This window comes from Drosophila mojavensis, unplaced genomic scaffold, assembly GCF_018153725.1.
Source record: "Drosophila mojavensis isolate 15081-1352.22 unplaced genomic scaffold, ASM1815372v1 contig_80, whole genome shotgun sequence".
Lineage (NCBI taxonomy): Eukaryota > Metazoa > Arthropoda > Insecta > Diptera > Drosophilidae > Drosophila > Drosophila mojavensis.
Genome location: NW_025318906.1, coordinates 15,571,868 through 15,595,178, shown reverse-complemented (window position 1 = coordinate 15,595,178; position 23,311 = coordinate 15,571,868). Strand labels below are relative to the sequence as shown.

The 23,311-nt window shown below is 40.3% G+C and overlaps 7 protein-coding genes and 1 long non-coding RNA gene across 10 annotated transcripts; 2 read left to right on the top strand and 6 right to left on the bottom strand.

Annotated features, from left to right (window-relative positions):
• Positions 1-37: 37 nt before the first annotated feature.
• Positions 38-3,505, bottom strand: LOC6580097 (CTD nuclear envelope phosphatase 1). Of its 2 annotated transcripts, none has more exons than XM_044010677.1 (2): positions 3,417-3,505; positions 38-1,232 (listed from the first exon to the last, which is right to left on the bottom strand). In XM_044010677.1, the coding sequence occupies exons 1-2, from the start codon at positions 3,488-3,490 to the stop codon at positions 257-259; spliced, it is 1,050 nt and encodes a 349-aa protein (XP_043866612.1). In that variant the 5' UTR covers positions 3,491-3,505; the 3' UTR covers positions 38-256. The 2 variants fall into 2 exon arrangements, with proteins under 2 accessions (XP_043866612.1, XP_002005967.2); XM_002005931.4 differs by lacking the exon at positions 3,417-3,505 and adding an exon at positions 2,085-2,153.
• Positions 3,506-4,568: 1,063 nt separating this feature from the next.
• Positions 4,569-7,660, bottom strand: LOC6580096 (mitochondrial sodium/calcium exchanger protein). The gene is made up of 8 exons (XM_002005930.4): positions 7,542-7,660; positions 7,225-7,445; positions 6,844-7,169; positions 6,127-6,201; positions 5,505-6,059; positions 5,308-5,447; positions 4,982-5,216; positions 4,569-4,917 (listed from the first exon to the last, which is right to left on the bottom strand). Exons 1-8 carry the CDS (start codon positions 7,578-7,580, stop codon positions 4,634-4,636), a joined length of 1,875 nt encoding a protein of 624 aa, XP_002005966.2. The 5' UTR covers positions 7,581-7,660; the 3' UTR covers positions 4,569-4,633.
• Positions 7,661-8,493: 833 nt separating this feature from the next.
• Positions 8,494-10,750, top strand: LOC6580094 (peptidoglycan-recognition protein LF). Its single transcript, XM_002005928.4, has 2 exons — positions 8,494-9,090; positions 10,110-10,750. The coding sequence occupies exons 1-2, from the start codon at positions 8,532-8,534 to the stop codon at positions 10,679-10,681; spliced, it is 1,131 nt and encodes a 376-aa protein (XP_002005964.2). The 5' UTR covers positions 8,494-8,531; the 3' UTR covers positions 10,682-10,750.
• Positions 10,751-11,690: 940 nt separating this feature from the next.
• LOC6580093 (peptidoglycan-recognition protein SC2) lies at positions 11,691-12,357 on the bottom strand. Its single transcript, XM_002005927.4, has one exon. The coding sequence runs from the start codon at positions 12,315-12,317 to the stop codon at positions 11,763-11,765; it is 555 nt and encodes a 184-aa protein (XP_002005963.1). The 5' UTR covers positions 12,318-12,357; the 3' UTR covers positions 11,691-11,762.
• A 2,258-nt stretch (positions 12,358-14,615) lies between these two features.
• Positions 14,616-20,153, bottom strand: LOC6580092. Of its 2 annotated transcripts, none has more exons than XM_002005926.4 (5): positions 20,020-20,153; positions 19,516-19,738; positions 16,532-16,721; positions 16,329-16,467; positions 14,616-16,262 (listed from the first exon to the last, which is right to left on the bottom strand). In XM_002005926.4, exons 2-5 carry the CDS (start codon positions 19,678-19,680, stop codon positions 15,410-15,412), a joined length of 1,347 nt encoding a protein of 448 aa, XP_002005962.1. In that variant the 5' UTR covers positions 19,681-19,738; positions 20,020-20,153; the 3' UTR covers positions 14,616-15,409. The 2 variants fall into 2 exon arrangements, with proteins under 2 accessions (XP_002005962.1, XP_015019574.1); XM_015164088.3 differs by having other exon boundaries at positions 16,544-16,721.
• On the bottom strand, positions 16,745-19,502 carry LOC26527826 (actin-binding protein IPP). Its single transcript, XM_015164089.3, has one exon. It carries the CDS (start codon positions 18,491-18,493, stop codon positions 17,138-17,140), a length of 1,356 nt encoding a protein of 451 aa, XP_015019575.1. The 5' UTR covers positions 18,494-19,502; the 3' UTR covers positions 16,745-17,137.
• A 279-nt stretch (positions 20,154-20,432) lies between the features above and the next one.
• On the top strand, positions 20,433-23,265 carry LOC6580091 (cytoplasmic phosphatidylinositol transfer protein 1). Its single transcript, XM_002005925.4, has 7 exons — positions 20,433-20,589; positions 20,650-20,798; positions 20,860-20,948; positions 22,092-22,099; positions 22,170-22,241; positions 22,312-22,441; positions 22,527-23,265. The coding sequence occupies exons 1-7, from the start codon at positions 20,539-20,541 to the stop codon at positions 22,847-22,849; spliced, it is 822 nt and encodes a 273-aa protein (XP_002005961.1). The 5' UTR covers positions 20,433-20,538; the 3' UTR covers positions 22,850-23,265.
• LOC122757750 lies at positions 21,125-21,668 on the bottom strand. Its single transcript, XR_006357884.1, has 2 exons — positions 21,544-21,668; positions 21,125-21,474 (listed from the first exon to the last, which is right to left on the bottom strand). It is a non-coding gene; the product is annotated as an uncharacterized LOC122757750 (long non-coding RNA).
• Positions 23,266-23,311: the final 46 nt, after the last annotated feature.

Genomic DNA, 23,311 nt, shown 5'->3' with positions numbered 1-23,311 from the left:
CCTAATGGTATTTCTACTTTAAATAATACGCTCTATGTGGACGACAAAAAGTGTTTTTTATTATTTGTTCTGAACTGAAATTTAAATGATGATCCATGTGTATTGCCAATCCCGAGTGAATGGCTTGGGCGCAGTTAGCGCTGTTAGCTCGGGCCACTTGATGGCAGTTGGTGGGTGTAACAATATGTATGTATGTATGTATGTAGCTCCTCTGTGTAGTTGTAGTTGTATTTGTATTTGTGTGTGTATGTGTGAATTATTCTGAGTTGATCAGGGATGTGAGTTCACGTCGCCTGAGAATCGATCGAACATCCTTCGTGAAGCGCAGCGCGTCGAGAAATGGGAGCAGATTGAGCAGCTCCCGGTCGTTCGGATCGTAGATATAGCTCTTAATGGGCAGAGCGTTCTCCGGAAAATCCCGATACGCACTGGGCGAGTTGTCGATGATGAGGACGCTATTCAGATCCCGATTCACCACAAATAGATTCTTGCTGACCAACGATGACGTATTGACACAGTGCTGACGATAGAAGCGTCGCTGCAGGATGCCACGTCCTGCGTCCAGTTTGTCGATCACAATGCTGGCATACGCCTGCAGGCTGGCCGTATAGATGACCACGTCATACCATTTGCTGACCAGGTCGAGGAATAGATCAACGTATGGCCGCTTGAACACCTGGAATTCAATCGGACTTAGGTTGGCTAAGATCGGTATGTTTAATATGTAATCGGGCACGGCTGTTTGGGGCACAAAAGTACAGCCAACCACATCGTGGGTCTCCGGGTCCAGGTAACAGGAATGTACCAGAGTTTCATCTAGATCCAGTATCAGTGTCTTGCGCGGCACTGTCTCCAATTGGATTCTACTTTCATTCGATAGGGGCGGCTCCCGGTATATGAAATTATCGCTCGGAAGGAAAACTGAACGGAATTTCGCCGCCACATAGGCGAGAAACTGTCGCACGTACTGGCCCAGCTCGTCTGTCCAACTTATGATACGGGCTACCCAGTCAGTCCAACGTGTCTGTATGCGTTCACAGCTCCCCAGCGAGGAGCTGGCCGTTTCACAGGAGACGATATTAACGAGCTCTGTGGGCGGCTCTTCGGCAGCTTGGGCAGCCTGCACCTTGGAGCTGTTTGGTTCGGTATTGATGGGCGACAACGAGGATTTCGGCTGCTCTGCAAGCTCCAGCATCATCTTTGCACATCGAACGTGTCGAAAATTAAAGTACCTTGGAATTGATACGAAAAAAAAAACAATGTTACATTACGCGGAAATTTGTTACATTTGTGTAAGTGCCAATTACTAAAATTTTCGATTTAACTGGTGTTAAGTGGATATTATTGTATAGCCTGACATTAAATACTTGTACTACTAAATACCCTAATTCTGTAGAAGATCTTTGGCTAATGGAAAATGGGCTCAAGGGGAGGGGGAAATTATCTGAAATGGAATTCAAATTTATGTCAGCTGTTTAGGCTGATTAAAAATATACTATGTTTATATATACCCTACGCTTGAACATCATTTATATATAGGGTATAAATCTTTTCACACCAATTCAATAGAGCTGACTGCTTAGCTGGGCCGAGTTAAGTGAAGTCAAGTGCAGTCTGAGCTAATTGCAGCCAAGCCACAGACAGTGCTTGTGCTTCCCAATGCACCAGATGCAGATTCATTAGCCAACTGACTCGTACACAACAGAGAGAGCGAGAGGGAGATAGAAAGAGAGAGTGAGAGATGTTCTGCCGTGGCAAATGATATGCAAATCGGATGTGGGCAAGCGGGAGGAGCGAGTCAAGGCTAGAGACATTCAACTAGAACAGAGAACAACAATATTTCCATTGCCGCCGAGCGGAGTCGAGTTCTCATTAATTAAGAGTTGCATAATTTACACGAGATGCAAATGTTTTCTCTAAATGTTGCTTCCGGTGACCAAAGTGGCGCATAGACATGGCACCAACTGCATCCTGCCTTCCGCTCTCCGCTCTCTGCTCGCTGCTCGCTGCTAATTGAGTTATGCTGCTAAGCACCTGTTTATCGGCTAGAAACTAGGGCTTTGTAAAGCAAATGCTGGCATTACCTCATGTTGACAATTACTTAAAGATGTTAGATGTTATGAAAAATTAATTACACTCGGACGTGTAACCGTCGTATCAATGCGATATTAAACTGTTGTTGAAATTGCAATTCGATATCTTGATATCGTGTAAATCGATTGATTTCGTATCGTAGTGCAATTAATGCACTGTCACTAAGTGAGAGACGAAAATAGCTGTTGCTGAACGTGGTCCCGGGTCTCGCTGGGTGAGAGCGAGACAGCTAGTTATGTCGCTCGCAGCAGGGTCGCTGTGCGTTCGATGAACAAGAATATGCGACCATTATTAGAAGTTTCGAGAGTGGAAGAGAAACCACACTTGGTCAAAGACGATTGAACGAGTAAGAGCATTTAAAAGAATTTAGCGACACACCGGGAATTCGTTGATACGCGCAGCTAAGATGGAAAACCAGAATGAGAAACGAACGCCCCGACATACATATATACATATTGTAAATATTTAATTTTCATGCTAAATATTTCATTTTAATTAGTTTATAATCTGGTTTCTCTTAAAGCATTTCTTATTAGTCATTGTTATATGATTACTTGAACTAGTTGATTCATCACATTGTTCTTCCTAAAGCAATTTCCCAATATATTTTAACAGACTAATGAATAGAATTTAAGGTAAATAAATTATTGCAATTTTTACTATGGGTTTTTTTTTCAAACTATGACATTTAAACGTGACTTCAAGTCTAAATGAAGCAATTAAAAATAAAAAATATTTATGTTATAAATATAGAAATATAATTTGCAATCGAAATTTAGTTTTTTAGTTTTAGTTTATATAATTAACAGAATTTGTTATTAAAATCAAGTTAATAGACAACAGAAATTATTTGCAATAACTAAAAATTAATAAAAATATACAAGAATAAGCAAAAATATAGTTAGATTTATTTTAAAAATTTATATGTATACGACAAGAAAGTCGTATACTAATGTAGTTAATGCGGTTTTATAGTTGTCTTCATATGAACTGTATGTAGTTTTATATTCAAAACAGCTTGACAGAAACTTTGCATGTATTTACAAACAAAGTAGTCCATATGCATCTAAAATATTTTACGACTATCACAACCGGAAACAATCAATTGGAAGGAAATAAAATTATGAGTAAAAAAAAACAAAAACATTTAAATAACAAGTAAAATACATTAAAGCAAAGAAATAAAAGCAGCTGCTGGCTTTGCTAGTTGCTATATTAGAAAATGTTTTCAAATTAAGTTGATGCAACACAAAGCCAACTGAAATACTCTAATTTCTGCAGCAATTCGTAAGAGCCAACTATTAACATAAATATTCACTCACCCTCTCGTGTTAATGTGAATGAACAGAGCATGTTCTAGTTGATCACACTCTATTAGCTCCTGTGCAGCAGACATTGAGTTAAGGCTGAAGCTGGAGCTGGAGCTGAAGAATAGAAGAGGAACAGAGCCAACGAAACCAAACGAAACCAAAAACTGTTGCAAAAACATGTCACATTAAGTGCACAGACAGCAGCAGGAAGTCTATGGGAGCTGAGTGCTTTTATTGCTGCCGGAATTCTGAGGACATTTCGCTTTGAAGTTGAATCCTTGCATTTGGCTTCCTCTTGTGTTTTTCCTTCTCCATTTTTTTTTTGTTTTTTGTATTTTTTTTCTTGCTTCTTCCGCATGCGGGTGGGCGCTGCACTTGTTTATGTTTATGCATTTTGCACTTAAATGTAATGATAATGTCTCAGTTGATTTTGCATTTGCTGCGAATTCAAATCAGCGAATTGCACTGATTGTGTCTGCAAATTTTTGGCTATTTTCCATTTTTTTAGAATTTTGTGGAAAATTTTTTAATATATTTTATTGTGATCTGAGTAAGTTAGGGGAAAATTTACTTAAAGAGAGGAAAGGAGAAAGAGTGATGGTTGATTCTTAGGTGAGTATTGCATACATATCGTATATAATGAGATCGTGCCAATTAATTACGTACTGCAACGAGATTTGGTGTGATGCTCATTAAACTCTTTGTATGGAGAAGCGAGAAATTAATGCTAAAATAATTAATATGAATATATTTTATTTCTATCTATCTAAAATAATTAATAAAAAATATATTTGATTTGATTTAAATCGTAAAGCAATTGAAATTCATGTCAGCGCACAAAAGCTCTCGTGAATGCAGTTATCGCTGAGTTTCGCAGCTTTTGTCAGTTGAGCGGCTAAAGCGAGCTAGAGAAGCTTTCGAAACGGTGGCCAGACAGTGGTGACCAAAATAAATGGCACACTCTCAATACGCTCAATGCTTTAACAGAAGTGTGTACAAATATTGATAGTTGCATTTATAAATTGATGACAAATATATATTTTAATGTGACTTACATTAATTTAATATAGCAAATAAATTTACAAAAAATTTATAAAATATAAATAAAATACCACATTTTTTAAGAATATAGCTAAAATAATAAATTAAATAATCTACAACGTATTACATTTGAATTTCTTTTTATTGAAATAATTCAAAATAAATGATGATCATCAATCATAGTTGACTTATGTGGGCTCGAACTGTGGGTCGAATGTGAATGCATGAATAACACTCCACTCAACGAGAATAGCATATATCAGATAGACTATATACATGATCAGATCGAAGATGGCAACTGAACGGCGAGCTAGGAAATTGAAAGTGAGGATCCACAGCAGAGTTGTGAAGGCAATGAGCATGAAGAAAAAGTACGAATTATCGCCTTGTTCGCCTAGTAGCCAGCGCCTGGAGTAGAGCTGGCCCACATTTGGATTGGTTAAGAAGTACAGACCCAAGCAGATCGTAAAACCTTTAAAAAAGTACGAAAACGAATGATTCAACAATTTCTATTAAGTCGAATAATGCAAACGTACTGAAAAATGGCCCAGCCAAGCCGGCAGCGAATGCCATTCCGCCGTAGCCCTTGATTGCCAAACTGATATTGAATACACTATCGCTAAGGGCAGCGCAAAATGCTCGAATACTGCTGGATGCGAAATCCTCGCTCATGTGCGAAACCAAGCCAATCACACAGCTGAGCACCTCGATCTCAGTGGCTAAGATTTTCAGTAGAACCAGGGTGATGCTGAACGTGAGTATCATGAAGAGCTGTGAATAAAAATATACCAATCAATTTCATCTGTCTTTCTCAGCCTCTCTCTCTCTCTCTCTCTCTCTTTCTTTCTTTCTTTTTGGATACCTTGTGAAAACGCGGTGGTTTATCGGTGCGTGTCTTCCAGAAGACAAATATGGCTAGCGGCACGCTGACGCAGAAGCTCCAAACGGAAATGTTAAAGTACAAAACTATGAACGAACTTTGATACTCTAAGCAGGCCAATGCTGCAATGAAAATGATATATCATATGATATATACATATAGAAAACTTAAGCACAAACCATGCCAGAGAGTTATGACTATGAAGGGCGTCGTCACGATCTGTATGCAATTGAGCAGCTTGCTCCAGCCGTGCTTGGTCACGGAGGTGTCGACGACAGGTACGAATAGACTGCAGATGATTGAAACGGGCATGATCAGTACTATGTAGATTCGTTCAATGTACGAGCTCCGCTTGAATTCGCTCAAACTGATCGGATTTATCGAGTCCCATAGGTCGTTTAATAAAAACATATTACGGGGATTCTCTGGATTGTAGAAGATGTTGCGCAAATATTTCTCATTATCCCTCTCGATTACACTAGGCCGAGTCTGGCCATATTTCTCGAGGGCGCGCAGCTCCACATCATCAAGCTCATCATCGTTGAGCGAAGTCTTTTTGCCATAATATGTCTTCAGCTTGGCCGAGATGAAGATTTCCGAGTGATTGTACTTGTCCACATTCTTACTATCCAGCTCCATGTGAGCCAGCTTGTTCTGCATGTGCCGCAGTTTGCTCTTCGTCTTGAGTGTGGGCTGAGTCTTTCGGCTCAAAGCGTCGACCTTTTGGCGAAGGTCTGGTAAAGGCATTTTATTATAGATATACTCGAATTTGTGGGGTTTATGATTTGGAGCGCTTCTTACCGTCAAGAGTGTTTCGCATCAACTTCAGATCGACAATATTGATAATCAAGTAAATGAAATACAAACAGATAAGGGCTGTAAATAAATTGAATTGATTAGATTAAATCAACTAAACAAAATATGAAAAGATAACAGAAAAAAAATAAATAAATAAAAAATAAATAAACAAAAGAAAACAAAACAAAGAAATATAACATACAATAAATTAAACTAATAAAATATTAAAAATAAAATTTTTTTAAATTTAGTAAAGAAATATTAATATAAAATAATATAGTATTAAATATTATCATTAAAGAATTAAATTAAATTAATTTTATATACAATATCATCATTTAAATTAATATTAATTTAATTTAATTTTGAATAATAATAATAATTATTATTATAATATAATATTTAAATATCTGTTAAATTAAATTGATATATTATATTAATTTTATTAAGTTGATAGTTGAGTGAAAGGGAGAGAGGCAGATCAACAAAGGTTTATAATAACAGATCAGTCACACAGACTGTCAGATACTTGATCCTATAATATATCAATCAATGATCAATAAATAGACTTATGGTAATCGAAGCTAATGGCCTAAACAGTAGACCAAAAGCAAGAAACAAATCAGACAGAGAGACTGAACTTCTCATAAAGATCAATGCTTTATATACGGTTGCCAATCGATTCCCTATAAATTGTAGCACACACTCTGTAACACTTACATAGTCCTTCAATTCGCGTTATTTTGTTATCAGTCTCCATCTCGTAGAGGACCAGCTCGCAGGCGAACATCATGAAGAGGAGATCGCGCACAGCGCCGTGGCCATTGATCTTGAAGGGTCTCAGGTAGCAGATGAGGCCACCATTAATTAGGACCCCGGCAATCGCATTGGATAGGGTAATGTTGAACAGCGGCGACTCCTCCATGACGGGCGTCACGTTGATGAACAGGTCCGGCAGGTGATTGCCGAAGCAGAGTAGAGTAATGCCAGCCAGATATTGGTTCATGTGCATCACGATCGAGACGATCTTCAGCAAAGGCGCAATGCTAAGGGGGGGAGGGGATGGGTTGGAGTGAATCTTACTACAAAGTACTGACTTACTATTTGTCCACCATGTGGGCCACCGCCAGCATCAGCAGGCCCATTATGACGATGGAGGCGCACATTACAGCAACCTCAGTGCTTCGCGTCTTGATGTTCATTTGGCAGTACATAATCCTGAAGTAGTCGATGCACTGCATCACCTGGATGCAATGCTTTATGGCCTTGGACAGGAAGCAGCGATGCGAGAAGTCCACGTACATCAGACTATTACAGCGCATCTTGAAGGATTGAGCTCAGTTTCAGTACAGATTCGATTGCAAGCAAATTTCATACAGTCTCACTCTTACGCTTTCCCTCTCTTTCTCTCTACTCACCGAATTGTAGACATCATCGATTGAGAAAGTCACATTCATGTTGATTGTGTTTTTGTCTTTATATGTTTCTTGTATATGTTATATATTAAATTGACATATATGTATGTATGTATGTATGTATATTATAAATTATTGTCTCGAAGGTAACTAGATATATATGTATTGTATATAGATATACATATGTATAAAAGTGGGAAAGTGGGAAAGTGGGATGATATAAAAATATATGAATACAAACTTTTAAATAAATTATATATTTATATATAAAATTATAGTTTATATATACATATATAATACATTAAATATGTTTACAGATATGTATAAAATTATAATTTATGTAAGTTTGTTATAGATAGACTTAGAATATTTCTATAGGATATATATTTGTATATCTAAGGAATTAACAATGTAAAATGAGTCCAGAATTATCTAGATTTAGCTAAGCGAGATAAAGTATATGAGTGAGCTGGATAATTATAGTCATCTAATACATATTTAAAGCTGGATTATTGAGGTCATCTTAAAGAATGGATATGCAATCTTTCAGTTAATATTATCATAGAATTTTCACAAGCTTTCTTCAACTCCTATGTTCGAGCTGGGATAGCAAAAGGAATCTGAGATCATTTGATGGGAAGACATTAGCAGCTAGTGTGATAAGGCTTTCATGCTTATCAATCGAATATATGTGAGCCGATAGTAGCGAGACATAGTGTAGCCACGCTTTATATATATAAAACATATAATATATGCACATTTGCCGATAAGGAAACATTCGGCCAGTCGGGAACGTAAATCATTGGAGTATTTAGGTTTGGTCTACTATTTGTACTTCCCACGGGAGAATCATTACCATAAATTAAAATCTCAATATAAATTATGAAGACTTAATCTTATTAAGAGCTCGATAAGCCAAACTTGAGAGCCAAGAAATTGCATTTATAAATGCCCCACATCGATGGAGCTAAACACAATCAGCAAAGTTTAACCATGGTGTCTAAGGCAGGGTTTGCTCTAGTTCTCGCTGTGCTGGTCTGCGGCCAGTACGCCGTCCAGGGAGTCTACATCGTCTCCAAGGCCGAGTGGGGTGGCCGTGCACCCAACTATCGCGTTGCCCTGGACAACTACCTGAACTACGCCATCATCCATCACACTGCGGGCAACTACTGCGAGACTCGCGCTGCCTGCGCACAGCAGCTGCGCAACGTCCAGAGCTACCACATGGACGAACTGGGCTGGCCCGATATCGGCTACAACTTCCTGATCGGCGGCGATGGCGCTGTCTATGAGGGTCGCGGCTGGAACTCGCTGGGCGCCCATGCCGCCGAATGGAATCCCTACAGCATTGGCATCTCCTTCCTGGGCAACTTCAACTGGGACACGCTGGAGCCGAACATGATCGCAGCCGCTCAGGGTCTGCTGAACGATGCCGTCAGCCGTGGCCAGCTCGCCTCCGGCTACATCCTCTATGGCCATCGTCAGGTGAGCGCCACCGAATGCCCCGGCACCCACATCTGGAACGAGATTCGCAGCTGGTCCCACTGGAGGGCTTAGAGCACACTGACTGTCTTCACTAATCAATAAATGAATGATTCAATTAAAATGATTAGCATCTCTTTTTATTATAATATTGAAGAGAAGGGGATACCTAGAACCATATAGAAGAGACAGATAGACAATAGGTAGAAACCATTTTAAATATTTGTAGAGTATTTGAAATATAGATTTTATACCTTACTCATTATTCAATTAATGGTAATATTAATATATAAATCCCTAACGGATTTGAATGTGCTAGGATGAGCTGGACCCACTAGACTTAACCAAAACAGAAGTCGCAAAAAAAAGTTTTGATTTGAATGATATAGAAATAAAATGATTCAATTGTTTAACTTATGATATAAAAAAGTATATTTGTACAATTCTATGTATATATATATATATATATATATATATATATATTTAAAAATATTTATAAAGCTGCAAGACTGAAGAGGCTTTCATACAAAGAGATAGATAGACAAGGCTGAGGGCCAAGCAGCTATCAAAAATCTATTAAAGTTTTTCAAGTATCAATGCACATACATACTGACATGCATATACATATACATATATATACATACACACATACATACACCTATATATTCAAAAAGCCAATAAACTCTTGTAGGTCCAACACAGAAAAGTCACATCTCAATCTAATCGAGCTATAAAACAGATAGACGATTTGCTCAAAAAATGACAAGAATAATTTTTTTTTTTAACCTCGACGAGTATATTTTGAACAAATTAATTAAATTGCACTCGGATTGATTAAAAACTCATTCGAGCACAGCTGGGGAGACACACGAGTATCAGAACCTTCCCTAGATTGTCTGCGTATCAGATCAAAAGTCCCCCAACCCTCTTATGAATATACACATATATAAATGTATATATATTGTACATATACCTATATATTGGCGCATCAAGTGTCGTGTGCTGTGCGAATCATTCGGAAGAGATAACACACCTCTCTCTGGGCTCTATAAATGTAGCGCCACATCGATCGGCCTTCACACAAGTCTTAAATCCAATCGAGAATTATGGCAAGCAAAGCTCTCATCGCTCTGGCCGTGCTCCTCTGCGCCAACGCCGTCCTCGGCGTGAATATCATCAGCAAGTCGCAGTGGGGCGGTCGCTCGCCCAATGGCAAATCCACGCTCGCCAACAAGCTGAGCTACGCCGTGATCCACCACACCGCCGGCAACTACTGCAGCACCCGCGCTGCCTGCGAGCAGCAGCTGCGCAACATCCAGGCCTACCACATGGACAGCCTCGGCTGGGCGGACATCGGCTACAACTTCCTGATTGGCGGCGATGGCAACGTGTACGAGGGTCGCGGCTGGAACGTGATGGGCGCCCATGCCACCAGCTGGAACGCCAAGTCCATTGGCATCTCTTTCCTGGGCAACTATAACAACGACAGACTCACCTCGGCCCAGATCTCAGCGGCCAAGAGCCTCCTGGCCGATGCCGTCTCCCGTGGCCAGCTCGTCTCCGGCTACACTTTGTACGGCCATCGCCAGGTCGGCTCCACCGAATGCCCCGGCACCAACATCTGGAACGAGATTCGCACCTGGGCCAACTGGAGGGCTTAAATGGACGCTCGACTACGTAACTCAAGCTGCAAAATAAAAACTTTTAAAATATAATATATTAATGCGTAAGACTGGGCGTATATTTTTCAATGGGGGATTTTCGTGGAGGCCTTCCCCAGTAGCTGGAGATTGTTTACATATGCAAAAAGATCAGTTGGAATATATTTGGACATAAACAAATACTCAGTTAGAATGATTAATCTGATAAAAGAGTAGAACGAATATATAGTGAAAATAATATATATATATATATGTATGTATATACCAACAAAAAGCAGAGCTAGTTTCCATCAGATCAGTGGCTCAGTGGACCTTTAGATCTGTATTTATTAAGACATCCAAAACCCAATCCAAAATAACTGCAAAATTTTTATAGTTAAATATTCTCCTGCTTATCGATTCACACTGTGACCCAGCACTGGAGGACTGAACTTATCAGCCCAGTAAAGCTCAGGCCGTGTTCCCATAGAGCTCACTTCTGAAATCCCCTGCGTTGAGTCATTCGTCGCTTAATCTCGACACATGTAAAGTTTATTGAATTTTCTTATAAGTTTTTATTATGCAGCATTTGGAAAAAAGAAAAGTTTAGAATTTGAGGGAAATCCTTTCGTAGGCTTCTTAAGCCTTCCTAGTTGGCCCAGGTGCGGATCTCGTTCCACAGATTGTTGCCGGGGCACTCGGTGGCGCTGACTTGACGAGGGCCGTACAGAGTGTAGCCGGACTTGATCTGGCCACGGGAGAGTCTGCATTTCAATCGGCTTGGCCTTATTTCTGAATACCCTAGAATCAAAAGTACACGAGATAAGTTGAATTGTGATTGTCTATTATTGATTTGATCCCAGAACGAAATTTTTATAGTAGATTACTCTAACTGTAACTGGATGGAGTGTAGAAAGCAATTGATAATAATAAGAATAATTATAGCAACGTTTTTTTTTTTTTATAGAAAACATTTTTCAACGTATTAAAACTGGTTTTGAAAAATGAATTCATAACTCTGTAAAGATAATTATATTTTTTATAAATTTTTATTATGCAGCATTTAAAAATTGTTTATATTGGAAATTCTTTCGAGAACTTCTTAGGCCTTCCAGTTGGCCCAGGTGCGGATCTCGTTCCACAGGTTGTTGCCGGGGCACTCGGTGGAGCCGACCTGGCGATGGCCGTACAGAGTGTAGCCGGACTTGATCTGGCCACGGGAGACGGCATCGGACAGGAGACCCTTGGCAGCGCTGATCATGGCAGCGGTGGGTTGGTTGTTGTTGAAGTTGCCCATGAAGGAGATGCCAATGGACTTGGAGTTCCAGTTGGTGGCGTGGGCACCCAGAACGTTCCAGCCGCGACCCTCGTAGACAGAACCATCGCCGCCGATCAGGAAGTTGTAGCCGATGTCAGCCCAGCCCAGGCTGTCCATGTGGTAGGCCTGGATGTTGCGCAGCTCCTTGACACAGGCATCGCGGGTGCTGCAGTAGTTGCCGGCGGTGTGGTGGATGACGGCATAGCTGAGCGAGCCGGCCAGAGTGGTCTTGCTCTTGGGATTGCGAGCACCCCAAGCCGACTTGCTGACAACGGCAACGCCGAGGACGGCCTCTGCGCAGAGGAGCACAGCCAGAGCGATGATAACCTTGCTAACCATGGTGAATTGTTGACTACGAGAATTCAACTGATGTCGGCTATAACATCGCCTTTGCTTATATACGCCACAGGAGTTGAAAATGGCGTGAGATTTATCTATTTGTTAAATAATATTTAATCAATCGGATGAGTTTGGCATTTTTTAAATTTAGTGCAAATTTATGAATTGCGAGCAAATCTATCAAATTCAATTAATTTATAATAAAGATACGATTTGATACATTTATGGCACACACATGCCGGTAGTAAAAGGTCAGACAGTCTATTTTTGATTTCTTCATGATACAATCCTTTATCTACAACAACTATTGTAGTAATTTTATACACAGAGATACTTATGCTTGCTTTATTACTTATAAGTATAATAAATCGAATATGCGAAAAGCACTTCGTTAGTCCAAGTCATGCTGTCTAGTCGGACACTCCCCTCTAGAGTGGTTCTACTTGATTACAAACAGATACGTAAGTTGATAATACGTTTATTAGTCAACTTTTTACAACAAATAAATAAGAAGAATACAATAACAACTATAATAATATACAAATTCTATTCCAGTGTTGTTGCGTTTTTCGTGAATACCCTGTACCTATATGAACGAATAATAGAGGGTATACTCATATTTTATAAGTAGGCCTGATTAGCGAAACAGGTCTCAGACTCTTAGTCTCCTCTATCGGAGGGAGATAAACAACGTCCACTTAATCCTTTTTACCGATGAGCCTCTCCATAAATATTTATCCCTTCCAAGTTATTCTATTTTGGGTAGGATGACAGTTGAACAATAAATCAGTCAATTAGTTTAATCGATTATATATTTATTTATAAACAAATTTTATTATTAATCATCATATGAACATATTTAGTTGATTATATACAGGGTACTCCGAGCTGTGTTGAAAATTCGCGTCACACTGACTTAGTCAAAAATCAATCGCTTCTTTATGAAAACACGTGATGATGGATTTAATGTTGACTTGCCGCATGATTTACTATATTCAGCTCTCCGCACCGTAAACACAATGGAAATCTTATCGCTGAATTTGTTCCAATAAATTCCGAATAATTTCATTATTTTGTTTGTGAATGAAATGGTCACCAGAATAAATATAAATCAAAGCCACGCCCACGCCCAGTGGCGTGTGGCCGCCCAAATTCTAGAAGACCGTTCCCAATTAAATAGTTAGTTAATTATTAACTAGTCGATACCCTACATAACGGAAAAACTTCTTAATTCCTTTGACATTTAATGATTAATGATTAGTACAAGTCTGCTACTTATTAAACATAGTTCTTAAATTCCATTAATTATAAGGTGACTTGGGATAATTTCATATTCAATATACGGAACTCTCTTGGTATTTGTATTCACAGTATTTTGATAAAGGCACGAATTGACTTCTAAATAGTTGCTTGAATATTCCAGCTAATGAGTTTAATGAGTATTCAGTGATTGTAATCCTAATTATCATAATCATAATAATTATTATTCTGATGATCATTTAAAAACGATAATTATTACTATGATCTTTCACAAAATAATTTCCCATTTTATAATATTTGATATTTACGATATAAAATAATTATATAATATTGCTATACAAACTTTTATTAAGATATTTACATTTAAATATTTACCATAAGAGAAGAAAGTCCCGCCGCACTGCTCGAGGTCCAGGTCAAGAATGTAACTGGAGAAGCAGAACATACTTGCCTTTATATAGGAAGGCGACTCTTCCGACTCCAACTCAAGGTCGCGCTCAAAATTTGAGCCTTGCTCTGAGATAAGCTGAATGTGAATGTGTGGGTGAGAAAAGCTGAAGGGGAATGCGTGGGTGAGAAATACTTCAGCTGAATGCGTGAGTGAGTATGAGCAGCAGTATATACACATACATACACAGCTGAATTGTTCTCCTTCAGCCTCTCTTGTTCAAAGAGTTGCCTTGATGATACATTTCGACAGAGAAGCATATAGAGTCAGGTAGAAAGCGAGGTAGACAGATAGAGAGAGAGGCAAATAGGCAGTGAAGATAATAGTAAGAGAGGGAGAAAGAGAGAGAGAGAGAGAGAGAGAGAGAGAGAGGGAGAGACAGATAGCTAGAGTTTATATATGTATGTAGATCAGATTTGCTCGTCACTCAGATCAGGAATATGCCACATACTCCCTATAAGGAAGGCTTGCCTGCAACATGCAAAAAAAACACAATAAATAATCCAATTCATATAAATATCATTTTAAACTAATATTTATTCGAATATCTTTGCATATTTAGTATACAGTATACATATAGATGTTGTACATACATAAAATATTGTTATATTTTGTAGTTTTCGTTATTTGTTTTGGATGTCTTTGAAGTGTGGTAATTGAAATAAAAAACAAAAGTTTGACAAAAACCTAAATGGAAATTGACATACTGTGTTTATAATATGCACAAAGTCTTACAGTTAGCTTAGAACATAAAAAGAGTATGCGTTCGCATAGACTTCCCTTTATTAGATTCGTGTAACATCCGATGTGGCTCTCCTTTCTTTTCCTCACTTTCCTTTCCTTTTTGGTAACAACTACTCGCGCTTAACTAGGTAAAATTCGCATGATAATTAAATGAAAACCAGTGCTTTAATATACATATTAATATATGTATATATATATATATCATGGTAACTTGAAGAGCAAAATTCAGAGAATATTTATTCATAGGGATAGGGCTAACGCGTTTTCAAGTTTAACAACAATACGCGACGGCTAGAGGTATACATTATAATGATTTCCTATATTCAAAAACATTTGCCAATAATTTTTTTTGCGCTTTTCTTTCTTTTTTTTGTATACAATATTAATAGACAATTCAGAACAAAGTGTGGCAGAAACTAAACTGTTTGGATTTGTCCCTATGGGAGCGCACAGGGTAGAGTGGGGTACGAGGAATGAATTTCAAACAAAATACAAATGTGCTAATGTTTGGGCAAGATATATATATATATATGGAGAGAGAGAGAGAGAGAGATAGCTAGGGGAGAGACAGGGAAGCGTGTGGGCGAAGGTCTCTGCTCACAACACAATAATCATGTAAACACTTTAAAGAAATCACAACTTAGGCCTGACTCTCGTTGCGTCCAGGCACCTGGCCGGGTATGTTCACCTGGCGGCTGAGCGACGATTGTGATTCCCCCATTTGCGCATGGCTAGCAGCAGCAGTAGCAGCAGCAGCAGCAGCTGCGACATCGTTGTATGGCGGTGGCGGAACTGCACCTTCGATTACATCAATGCCAGCATCAATAACCTCCAGATCCACATCGTCGTCGTTGTTATCATCTGATACGTTGCCGCTGCCATGATTCGCTTGCTCGCTGCGCCGCATTGGTGGCGTGTTGGCATTCACATGAACCGTATTGTTGTTGTTCGGCATGTCGTTGTTGTTGTCCAGGTTGTCATCCATATTGGGTGCAGCATTGCCAGCGCCAGCATTCAGTGCCACAAACAGTGGGGTATTGCCGCCACCGTCTGCCTGAGCCTGCGCCCCGCCAGCCGCAGTCTCGTCCTCATTCTGATAGTTGGACATGGCCACCTGGTAAGACGGCGGTGGTGCCTGCTTCAGATATTGAGCAATTGCCTCATCATAGTTGGGCAGCAGAGTCGAATATGCTCGCTCCTCAGCTCCAAAGCCACCTCCAACAATGCCGCCGCGCACAGCCATCTCGGGCAGGCCGCAGGGCAGCAAGCTGCGCAGATGCTGTTGCCGGAGCGTCAAGTACTTATAGCAGCGCCAGACGATGCCAATGCAGTAGGCCTTAAGGAACACGATGCACACGAATACCACCAGCACAACCACAACGAGCTCCTCTGGGGGCAGCTCCAGCAGCTTCTCGCGCCACGGCAGCCGATGAGACTCGGCGATGAAACGGTGAATGGCCTGCAGATAGCATAGGTAACCAGCAGCAGTCAAACTACAAGTCAAGCGAAAATAATTCATCAAAATATTTGCATATCAAATGGATTTTCGAGTCACTCACGTAGTTATGGCAAAGTCAAACAACTGCAAGCAGAAGAAGGGCAAAAGATGCGACGGCTTGCCCTTGATAGTTCCATAGATCATCATCAGGGTAATGGCTATCATGCAGGTGCACACCAGCCCGCCCATATCAAAGTTCTCTGCAAAGAGAAGATTGCCAATTAAATATTGATTGCCTGGAGTTGAACTAGATCTAGTGCTTACGGTAACGCTTACGATAGTTGAAGGAATGATCACGATAGGCGTACGGTGGATCCACTTTGCTCAACGGTGTGGGCAATGCCGGTGCATTCAGATCGACGGTAAAGTCATGGCTGCCGCTCTCCAATTCATCCATCATTTCCGGATTGCGCCAAATGACAGCCAGCACGCTCAGAGCCAGAATATTTAAGAACTGCGGAAAAGACGGAGAATGCAGGAATATATAACTATGGATAGTAGATAAGTTGAGGAATGAGGGGCGATGGGAGTTCATTGAAGTGAGTTTATCAGAGTGCTTATGTTAAGAATTATGAAAAAAGTGTGTAAGACATTTAGGGACATTATTATTATAAACACTTGTACTTAGTCAATAACTTACAACAGTGATTATCTAACGACCTATAGAACATAAGCACATACTGCCTTGGCTAAGCTTGCCCAGAGAGAATATCATTCCGTTAGGAAGAGATTTCTCATAGTGTAAACATTAGTATGGTCTCTAGACTGCACCTCTTCGGAGATGTTATATGAGGCATAGGCGTTTTTTCACAGAACAAATATCTGTATATATATTTGCAAAGCACGAATCAAAAATAGAATAAGTGAATCTTAACTCTGGATGCTCTTTGTTTGCTCTTTTTGGCAGCTGAGGCACAACTCTGAGGCGTCGACTGGCTCCAGGGTTTGCCAGTAGTTCATATGCTGCGTCTGCAGCCAGTTGAGGTAGTTGAGGAAGGTGTCGTAGGTGAACTCTTCGGCGATGTGACAGTGCAGTCGATGATGATAGCAGCACTGGCCGTCATAGATCCAGCTGCGCTGCTGTGGGGGCTGCATGCCAGTGCGTTCCAGATGCTGCAGAAAGGCATCCCGATCGGCGCCATAGCAGAGCCGGGTCGTTGTATAGCCAATGCCGTCGTGCAGGCGCTGCAGCACTTCCGGCAGCGAGATAATGCGCTTTAGCTCAACGTACTGGCACTGCCGATCGTGCAGGCGGATGAGCAGCCAGGGCGGCACCAGAGCAAAGCGTACGCAGGCAATCAACTGAGTGACATTCAGTCGTCGCTTGGGCCAATCGAAGTTGAGCCAGCGCACGGCGGACATGAAGACCTCCAGCTCGGAGTTGACACAAATGCCGTTCGAGCTTAGGAGTAGCAGAAGGGCGCGCAGGGGCAGCTGCAGGAACTCCTGCGAGGCGACAAGAGTCAGGAAGAAGCGACCCACACGCTGCAGCTGCGAGCGATGGGCACGTTCCATGCGCAAGAGTCGTGCCTCCAGATAGAGCATCACCGCCGACTCCTCGGTGATGGCGTGCGCCAGGCAATGATCGCACTGCCTCTCCAGCTGCACTATCCGCAGAAAGCTGGCGGCACGTAGCACCTCCAGCAAGCCGAGTCGCGATAACAGCGGCCCATCCACAATCATCCACTCGTATATGAGGCGCAAGGCACGCGGCGTCACCCAATCTGCGGGCAGATCCACGTTCAGCGTGTTGCTGCCGATATCGCAGAAGAGACCCGAGTAGCACTGCAGCACGATGAGGTGAGCGTGCAGGCAGCTCTCGCCTATGGTAATCGTGGTATTTGTTTTTAGATGCTTTCTCACGAGCGTCATCAGCAAATCGTAGAGCGGCGGCTTATCAACTCTCATTTGCGTTCCCTCCGTCTCGGGCCACTCGTCGAGCGATGCGTAGCCCAGCGAGTGCAGTGAACGCTCTTCCAGGCTGTTGTATGGTTTCTCGGGCAGGCACACGGGGGGCTGAGGGGATTCTGCCTCGATACCATCCGGCCATTCGCTGCCTTCGCCACACTCCGACTCCTCGCTCAGGGGATTATATCGGACAATAGATCTCCTCACTTCCCTTTCATTATCTGACTGCATCGCCTTGTAATCGCACTGGACTCCCATGAGATGGGCAGCGGTGACCACATGTCCACCAATTGTTGTTGATCCGAAAACATTATACATCAAAAATTTATTTCCTAATAAATGTGGTTCACTTTTCAAAACATGTCAATTGTGGCAGCTGCTCCAAAAGATATTTGATTTCAGAGAACAGAAGTTGCTTGGGCGAATGGTTTATAAACTGAATTTCGATATACAGAAAACTATTTGCTTGCAGAAGAAACAAAACAGCTATACAAGCAAATACAATCAAGCGTCGCTAAAAAAAGATTTTGCTTTCGTTTTACTCTTTCACAATGGGAGTCAAGTCAGGCCAAAATGTACTCAGTTGAGTTGGACTTGTCTGTCAGAGATAACTGGACTGATATTGTTAAGCAAACAGTAAACAAAGCGAATGTTTACAGTTAGGGCTAGAAAAACAGGAAAGCATTGAAATGGAAAACTTCCAAATGCTAATAACTTATGCATGTGCAAGGTCAATGTAAATGGCGCATATAATATACATATGTACATATATAATTATATATCTAAAAGTATGCTTTTAATTAAATACAGTAATCATCATGACTAAAACCTCTGCAATGCAGCCATAAACATATCTGTGTTGAAATTCTAGACCGTAATCCGACACTTTGCAATGCATCAGTAAAAATTACGATAAAACGTAAATAACTTCATTTAATCACGACGTAAGCGCGTGAATAACAACTGTAAATGCTTTCAATAAAACATAATCAGATGATTTGGTAGATGACTCGAATCGGGCATTGCGAATCAGTTGCGAATCAGTCCGCCGCAACGGCCGTGTGACGTCACAATAGTGCGTGGCGAAAGTTGGCAACCTTCGTCTAGCTCGTGCAACTTTCAAAGTCGAAGCGAGTCGGCAACAGTTTGAGAGTCACTGCGTGTGCAGCGACAATTGATTTTTCCCTTTCGTGTCTGACACTGAACAGGGTCAACTCGAATGGGTGTATGCGTGTCCCTGCATGACTGGGTGTGCGTGTGGGTGTGTGTGTGTGTATGTGCTTAGCTGCAGTCATGCGTAGGCAGTAAGATCAAGGATATTGCGACGTAATTTCGCTTACCAGATGCCAGAGGCCAATCATGAGCGTAGCGGTATGTACGTGCAGGCCAAAGCAGCAGGTCCACTCCTTATTGATGCGGCCATGGGTGTTGCTGATGCCATTGTTGTTGTTGTTGTTGTTGTGGTGATTGCGTTGCGGACCCATTTTGACACGGATCCTAAACATTGCACGTCCCACAGCCGAGCCGATGGCGGATATGCTGGCTGTGTCGCGTCGCAGTGAACTGTAGACGGGAAAAGTGAGCGTGGTTAGGCATTAATTATACTAGATGCATTCGAATTCAATGATGAGTATGTATCGCACAAACACAAACACATACACACACTCACACACATTCAATCACTTACACCCACTTGCAAATCTATGTAATGTGCATGTGTATTGGTTTGTGTGTATTTATTATTGTGACACTTTTTCACAGCAGAGTCTCTTGCATTTGCAGTTCATTTATGCACGATTTCATAAGATTGCGGTGGTTATTTTATATACATTTGGTAAGCGTACCTCAGATATATGCTTTTATGGAATTGCAGTTAATTTTTATAACTTATTTTGTCGCGTTTCAACGTTTTTACGAGCAGCGCTTAGATTCGCTATTAGCAAAAAACCCCTAGCAATTGACCTGTGTGACCGTTTGTCGACTGCTAGTCCCTTTATTATCGATATACTCAAATTGGTAGGGCTAGTACGGTGGTAACAAGCAGCCTTCAATATTAACAGTTGAGTTGATTCACAAAAAAAAAAAAAAAAAACAAACAAAGTTATAAATTAAAACAATTACAAATGACAAAAACGTTTAAATTGAATTTGATAAAGAACTAAAAGTTAAATCATGAAATCATTTAAGAACACATGAAACTCTTGTTCCACGACTAATCGATTACACTATCGATAGCTCCATCGACAAGCTGCTAGTAGAACATTTTATTTTGTTGTTGCTTCAGTTGCGTTCCGTCTCGTGTGCCGTTCTTTCGTAACGTTAAATTCATTTGTGTAACATTTTTATTTTGAATACCTTACGATATGGTGTTAATAAAGGAATATCGTGTTTGCATGCCGCTCACTGTTGAGGAGGTAAGTAAATACCGTATTTGCCAATTGATTAACAATTCAGCATTTCGCATTCGCTCGCAGTACAAAATCGGTCAGCTGTATATGATTGCGCGCCACAGTCTGGAGCAATCGGACGAGGGCGAAGGCGTCGAGGTAATGGACAATAAGCCATGCGAAGATCCCGTTCACGGCAAGGGACAGTACACGGAAAAGCGCATACACCTGTCCAAGTGCGATAGCCGAAAATCGTGTCCAAATATCCTTTTCTAATCATCTTTTCGATCTTTTCAGTCGGCTTCCTTACTGGATTCAGGCCATATGTCCACGCGTCTTCTATGTGACGGAAAAATCATGGAATTACTATCCTTATACGCTAACAGGTAAGCATATATATATACGGCGGATTTATTTTTGTAGCAAGTTACTTCTATTTATATCATTAACCTTTAAGTCCCTTGTGCCATATGGCAGACGCTTGACCTTTCATTTGAAAGTTGTATACAGTAGAAACTGCTTTGAGTGAATGATTAGGGATTTAGTTGAAGATAAACAGCAATTAGAAGTTTAATAATTTTCATAAATTGAAAAGTTTCTGAATTTATTTTATAGTATATATAGTAAATTATGGTACAGTAGTTGCTGTCTGGAATTTTCAGCTCTCCGTCAACTTAGTTTTCACTGTACATATCCATGAGCTCATATCGCACTTGTCATACCCCAGATACGTCACAGTCACAGCCATTGATTACGTCTGATAACGCTTACAGCATAAATTTAGTAAGCATGACGGGATATACACTATATAGAGCGAGCGATACATATAGAGATTAGAGCTGCCCTCCGTGCCCAATTCAATTCAAACGACCCCATGCTCTACAGTACCAGAGGTGCCTAAATTGCTAACAGCTGGGCCAATTCACATGAAGCTTTAAGCCAGTTGTAGCTCAATTGTCTGTAATACGTTAAAGTACTCACGATAAGCCCCGGAACATGAGAGCCGTAAACAGAGTTTGTTTAGACGGGGCTTCTCTTTAAACACATGTTTTGATTTGAGTGATTGATATGACTTTGGGATATGGATACTTGGTTGAATCAACTCGTTATCGTTTTATTGATCAAATACAGCTAGAGGTCTCCCCTTTGCCTTCAAATATATTTTTATTTATCATATCAGTTAGAGTTAAGCTAAAATACTTAAAATATAAGACTCAATGCAGAACATTGAAAATAATAAACAGAATTTGATTTCTAATTTGTTATTCCACAAATCCGCATCGATCCCATTATTTTCTGTTTTCGGTTATAAAACAAATTTCCAATGAATCGAAACAGATTTCCGATACGCACCCACGCAGCCCGTCATTAATTCGTAGAGCTAATTGCCTGTCGGTACATTACATTTGTGTTTTTATAGAACTTAAGCTAAAAATAAACATACATCGATCGAATCAACAGATATATCATTTATTGCTTTTTCCCCTTTTATATTTGTATGTGCTCGACAAACTTTAAACAATTGGCAGAATACACGGTAATTATTTAAATTGAACTGAACTTTGATTGGACTCTAAATCTATATATTCTGTTTATTTATTTTGCAGTGTTCCTTCATACCAAAATTAAATGTTCTAATCAAGACTAAATATGAGAATAACAATGGCAGCACAGAGAATGTGAGTAGCATTAGCTTAACCTAAGCGAATTTCTTTTTATATAGGTACATATGTATATGATTTTATATAGTGTCTGGATCTGAGCGAAGATGAGTTGAAAGTTCGTATTGTGGATCATGTGGACATTGCATTTGATGAGCTAACGGGCAAGCATTACAAACGCGAAGAGGATCCAAAGTTCTTCAAGTCAGAAAAGACAAGTTAGTTCATCATATTTGCTAAATTCAATTTAATGCATAGCCAAACATAAACCTTATATCTAATCATTATCTATCGCCTTTGCAGATCGTGGTCCACTGATTGAGGGCTGGCGTGAAACAGATTCTCCTATCATGTGCTCCTACAAGGTCGTCCATGCCAGCTTCGAGGTGTGGGGCCTGCAAACCAAAGTAGAAGACTTCATACAGCGCGGCATTCGGGATATTTTGCTGCTGGGGCATCGTCAGGCGTTTGCCTGGCTGGACGAGTGGTACGGTATGACGCTGGAGGATGTGCGCATCTATGAGCGACAAAAGCAGGCCGAGACCAATGAGAAGGTTCAACAGAATATTAATCCACAGCCATTAAAGGAGGCTGAGATCACGTCTCCAGACAAAGTCGAATCTTAGATTATATTTCATGATACAAATGACACCTATATTGAACTATTTGTGAATGGTATACCAAAATTGGAAAATTTTAACTATTAGCTCAATAAGACATCGTTATGCGAGCTTACAATTTTCTCCAGTCATAGTCATAAGAATATAAAACGCATTTCAAATGGTCCAAAAAAGCACAAAATACAAAAACTAATACAAAATATAAGTAGCTCGAAAACTATAGAAACCTGAAAAATGGAGGCAGCAGCACCAAACTATATAGAAATATATGTATTGTACATGATGTGCATAGGTTTAAATTTTGATGTTTGTTCAAAATGGTTTTTGTTAACTATATTCCTTAGTTTTGATTTCGCTTTAGAATTACAAATGCGCTGTTGACTACAAAATGTACAAATAAACAATAAACATAAAACTACAAATGTAACCTGTCTAAGTAGCACAGGAGTATAGGTAAATATAGTTTAA

Excerpts from the sequence above, each read along its gene's own strand:
- LOC6580097 (XM_044010677.1), bottom strand. The coding sequence starts at position 3,490 with ATGTCTGCTGCACAGGAGCTAATAGAGTGTGATCAACTAGAACATGCT. Across the intron at positions 1,233-3,416 it reads ATTCACATTAACACGAGAGG|GTACTTTAATTTTCGACACG; the intron begins GTGAGTGAATAT and ends ATCAATTCCAAG.
- LOC6580096 (XM_002005930.4), bottom strand. The coding sequence starts at position 7,580 with ATGAATGTGACTTTCTCAATCGATGATGTCTACAATTCG. Across the intron at positions 5,217-5,307 it reads AACCACCGCGTTTTCACAAG|CTCTTCATGATACTCACGTT; the intron begins GTATCCAAAAAG and ends TTTTATTCACAG. Across the intron at positions 4,918-4,981 it reads CTTGGCTGGGCCATTTTTCA|GTTTTACGATCTGCTTGGGT; the intron begins GTACGTTTGCAT and ends ACTTTTTTAAAG.
- LOC6580094 (XM_002005928.4), top strand. The coding sequence starts at position 8,532 with ATGGTGTCTAAGGCAGGGTTTGCTCTAGTTCTCGCTGTGCTGGTCTGC. Across the intron at positions 9,091-10,109 it reads CAGCTGGTCCCACTGGAGGG|AAATCCAATCGAGAATTATG; the intron begins CTTAGAGCACAC and ends CACACAAGTCTT.
- LOC6580093 (XM_002005927.4), bottom strand. The coding sequence starts at position 12,317 with ATGGTTAGCAAGGTTATCATCGCTCTGGCTGTGCTCCTCTGCGCAGAG.
- LOC26527826 (XM_015164089.3), bottom strand. The coding sequence starts at position 18,493 with ATGTATAATGTTTTCGGATCAACAACAATTGGTGGACATGTGGTCACC.
- LOC6580092 (XM_002005926.4), bottom strand. The coding sequence starts at position 19,680 with ATGTTTAGGATCCGTGTCAAAATGGGTCCGCAACGCAATCACCACAAC. Across the intron at positions 16,468-16,531 it reads CAACTATCGTAAGCGTTACC|AGAACTTTGATATGGGCGGG; the intron begins GTAAGCACTAGA and ends TTCTCTTTGCAG. Across the intron at positions 16,263-16,328 it reads TTTGACTTTGCCATAACTAC|TTTGACTGCTGCTGGTTACC; the intron begins GTGAGTGACTCG and ends CTTGACTTGTAG.
- LOC6580091 (XM_002005925.4), top strand. The coding sequence starts at position 20,539 with ATGGTGTTAATAAAGGAATATCGTGTTTGCATGCCGCTCACTGTTGAG. Across the intron at positions 20,590-20,649 it reads TGCCGCTCACTGTTGAGGAG|TACAAAATCGGTCAGCTGTA; the intron begins GTAAGTAAATAC and ends ATTCGCTCGCAG. Across the intron at positions 20,799-20,859 it reads AAGCGCATACACCTGTCCAA|TCGGCTTCCTTACTGGATTC; the intron begins GTGCGATAGCCG and ends CGATCTTTTCAG.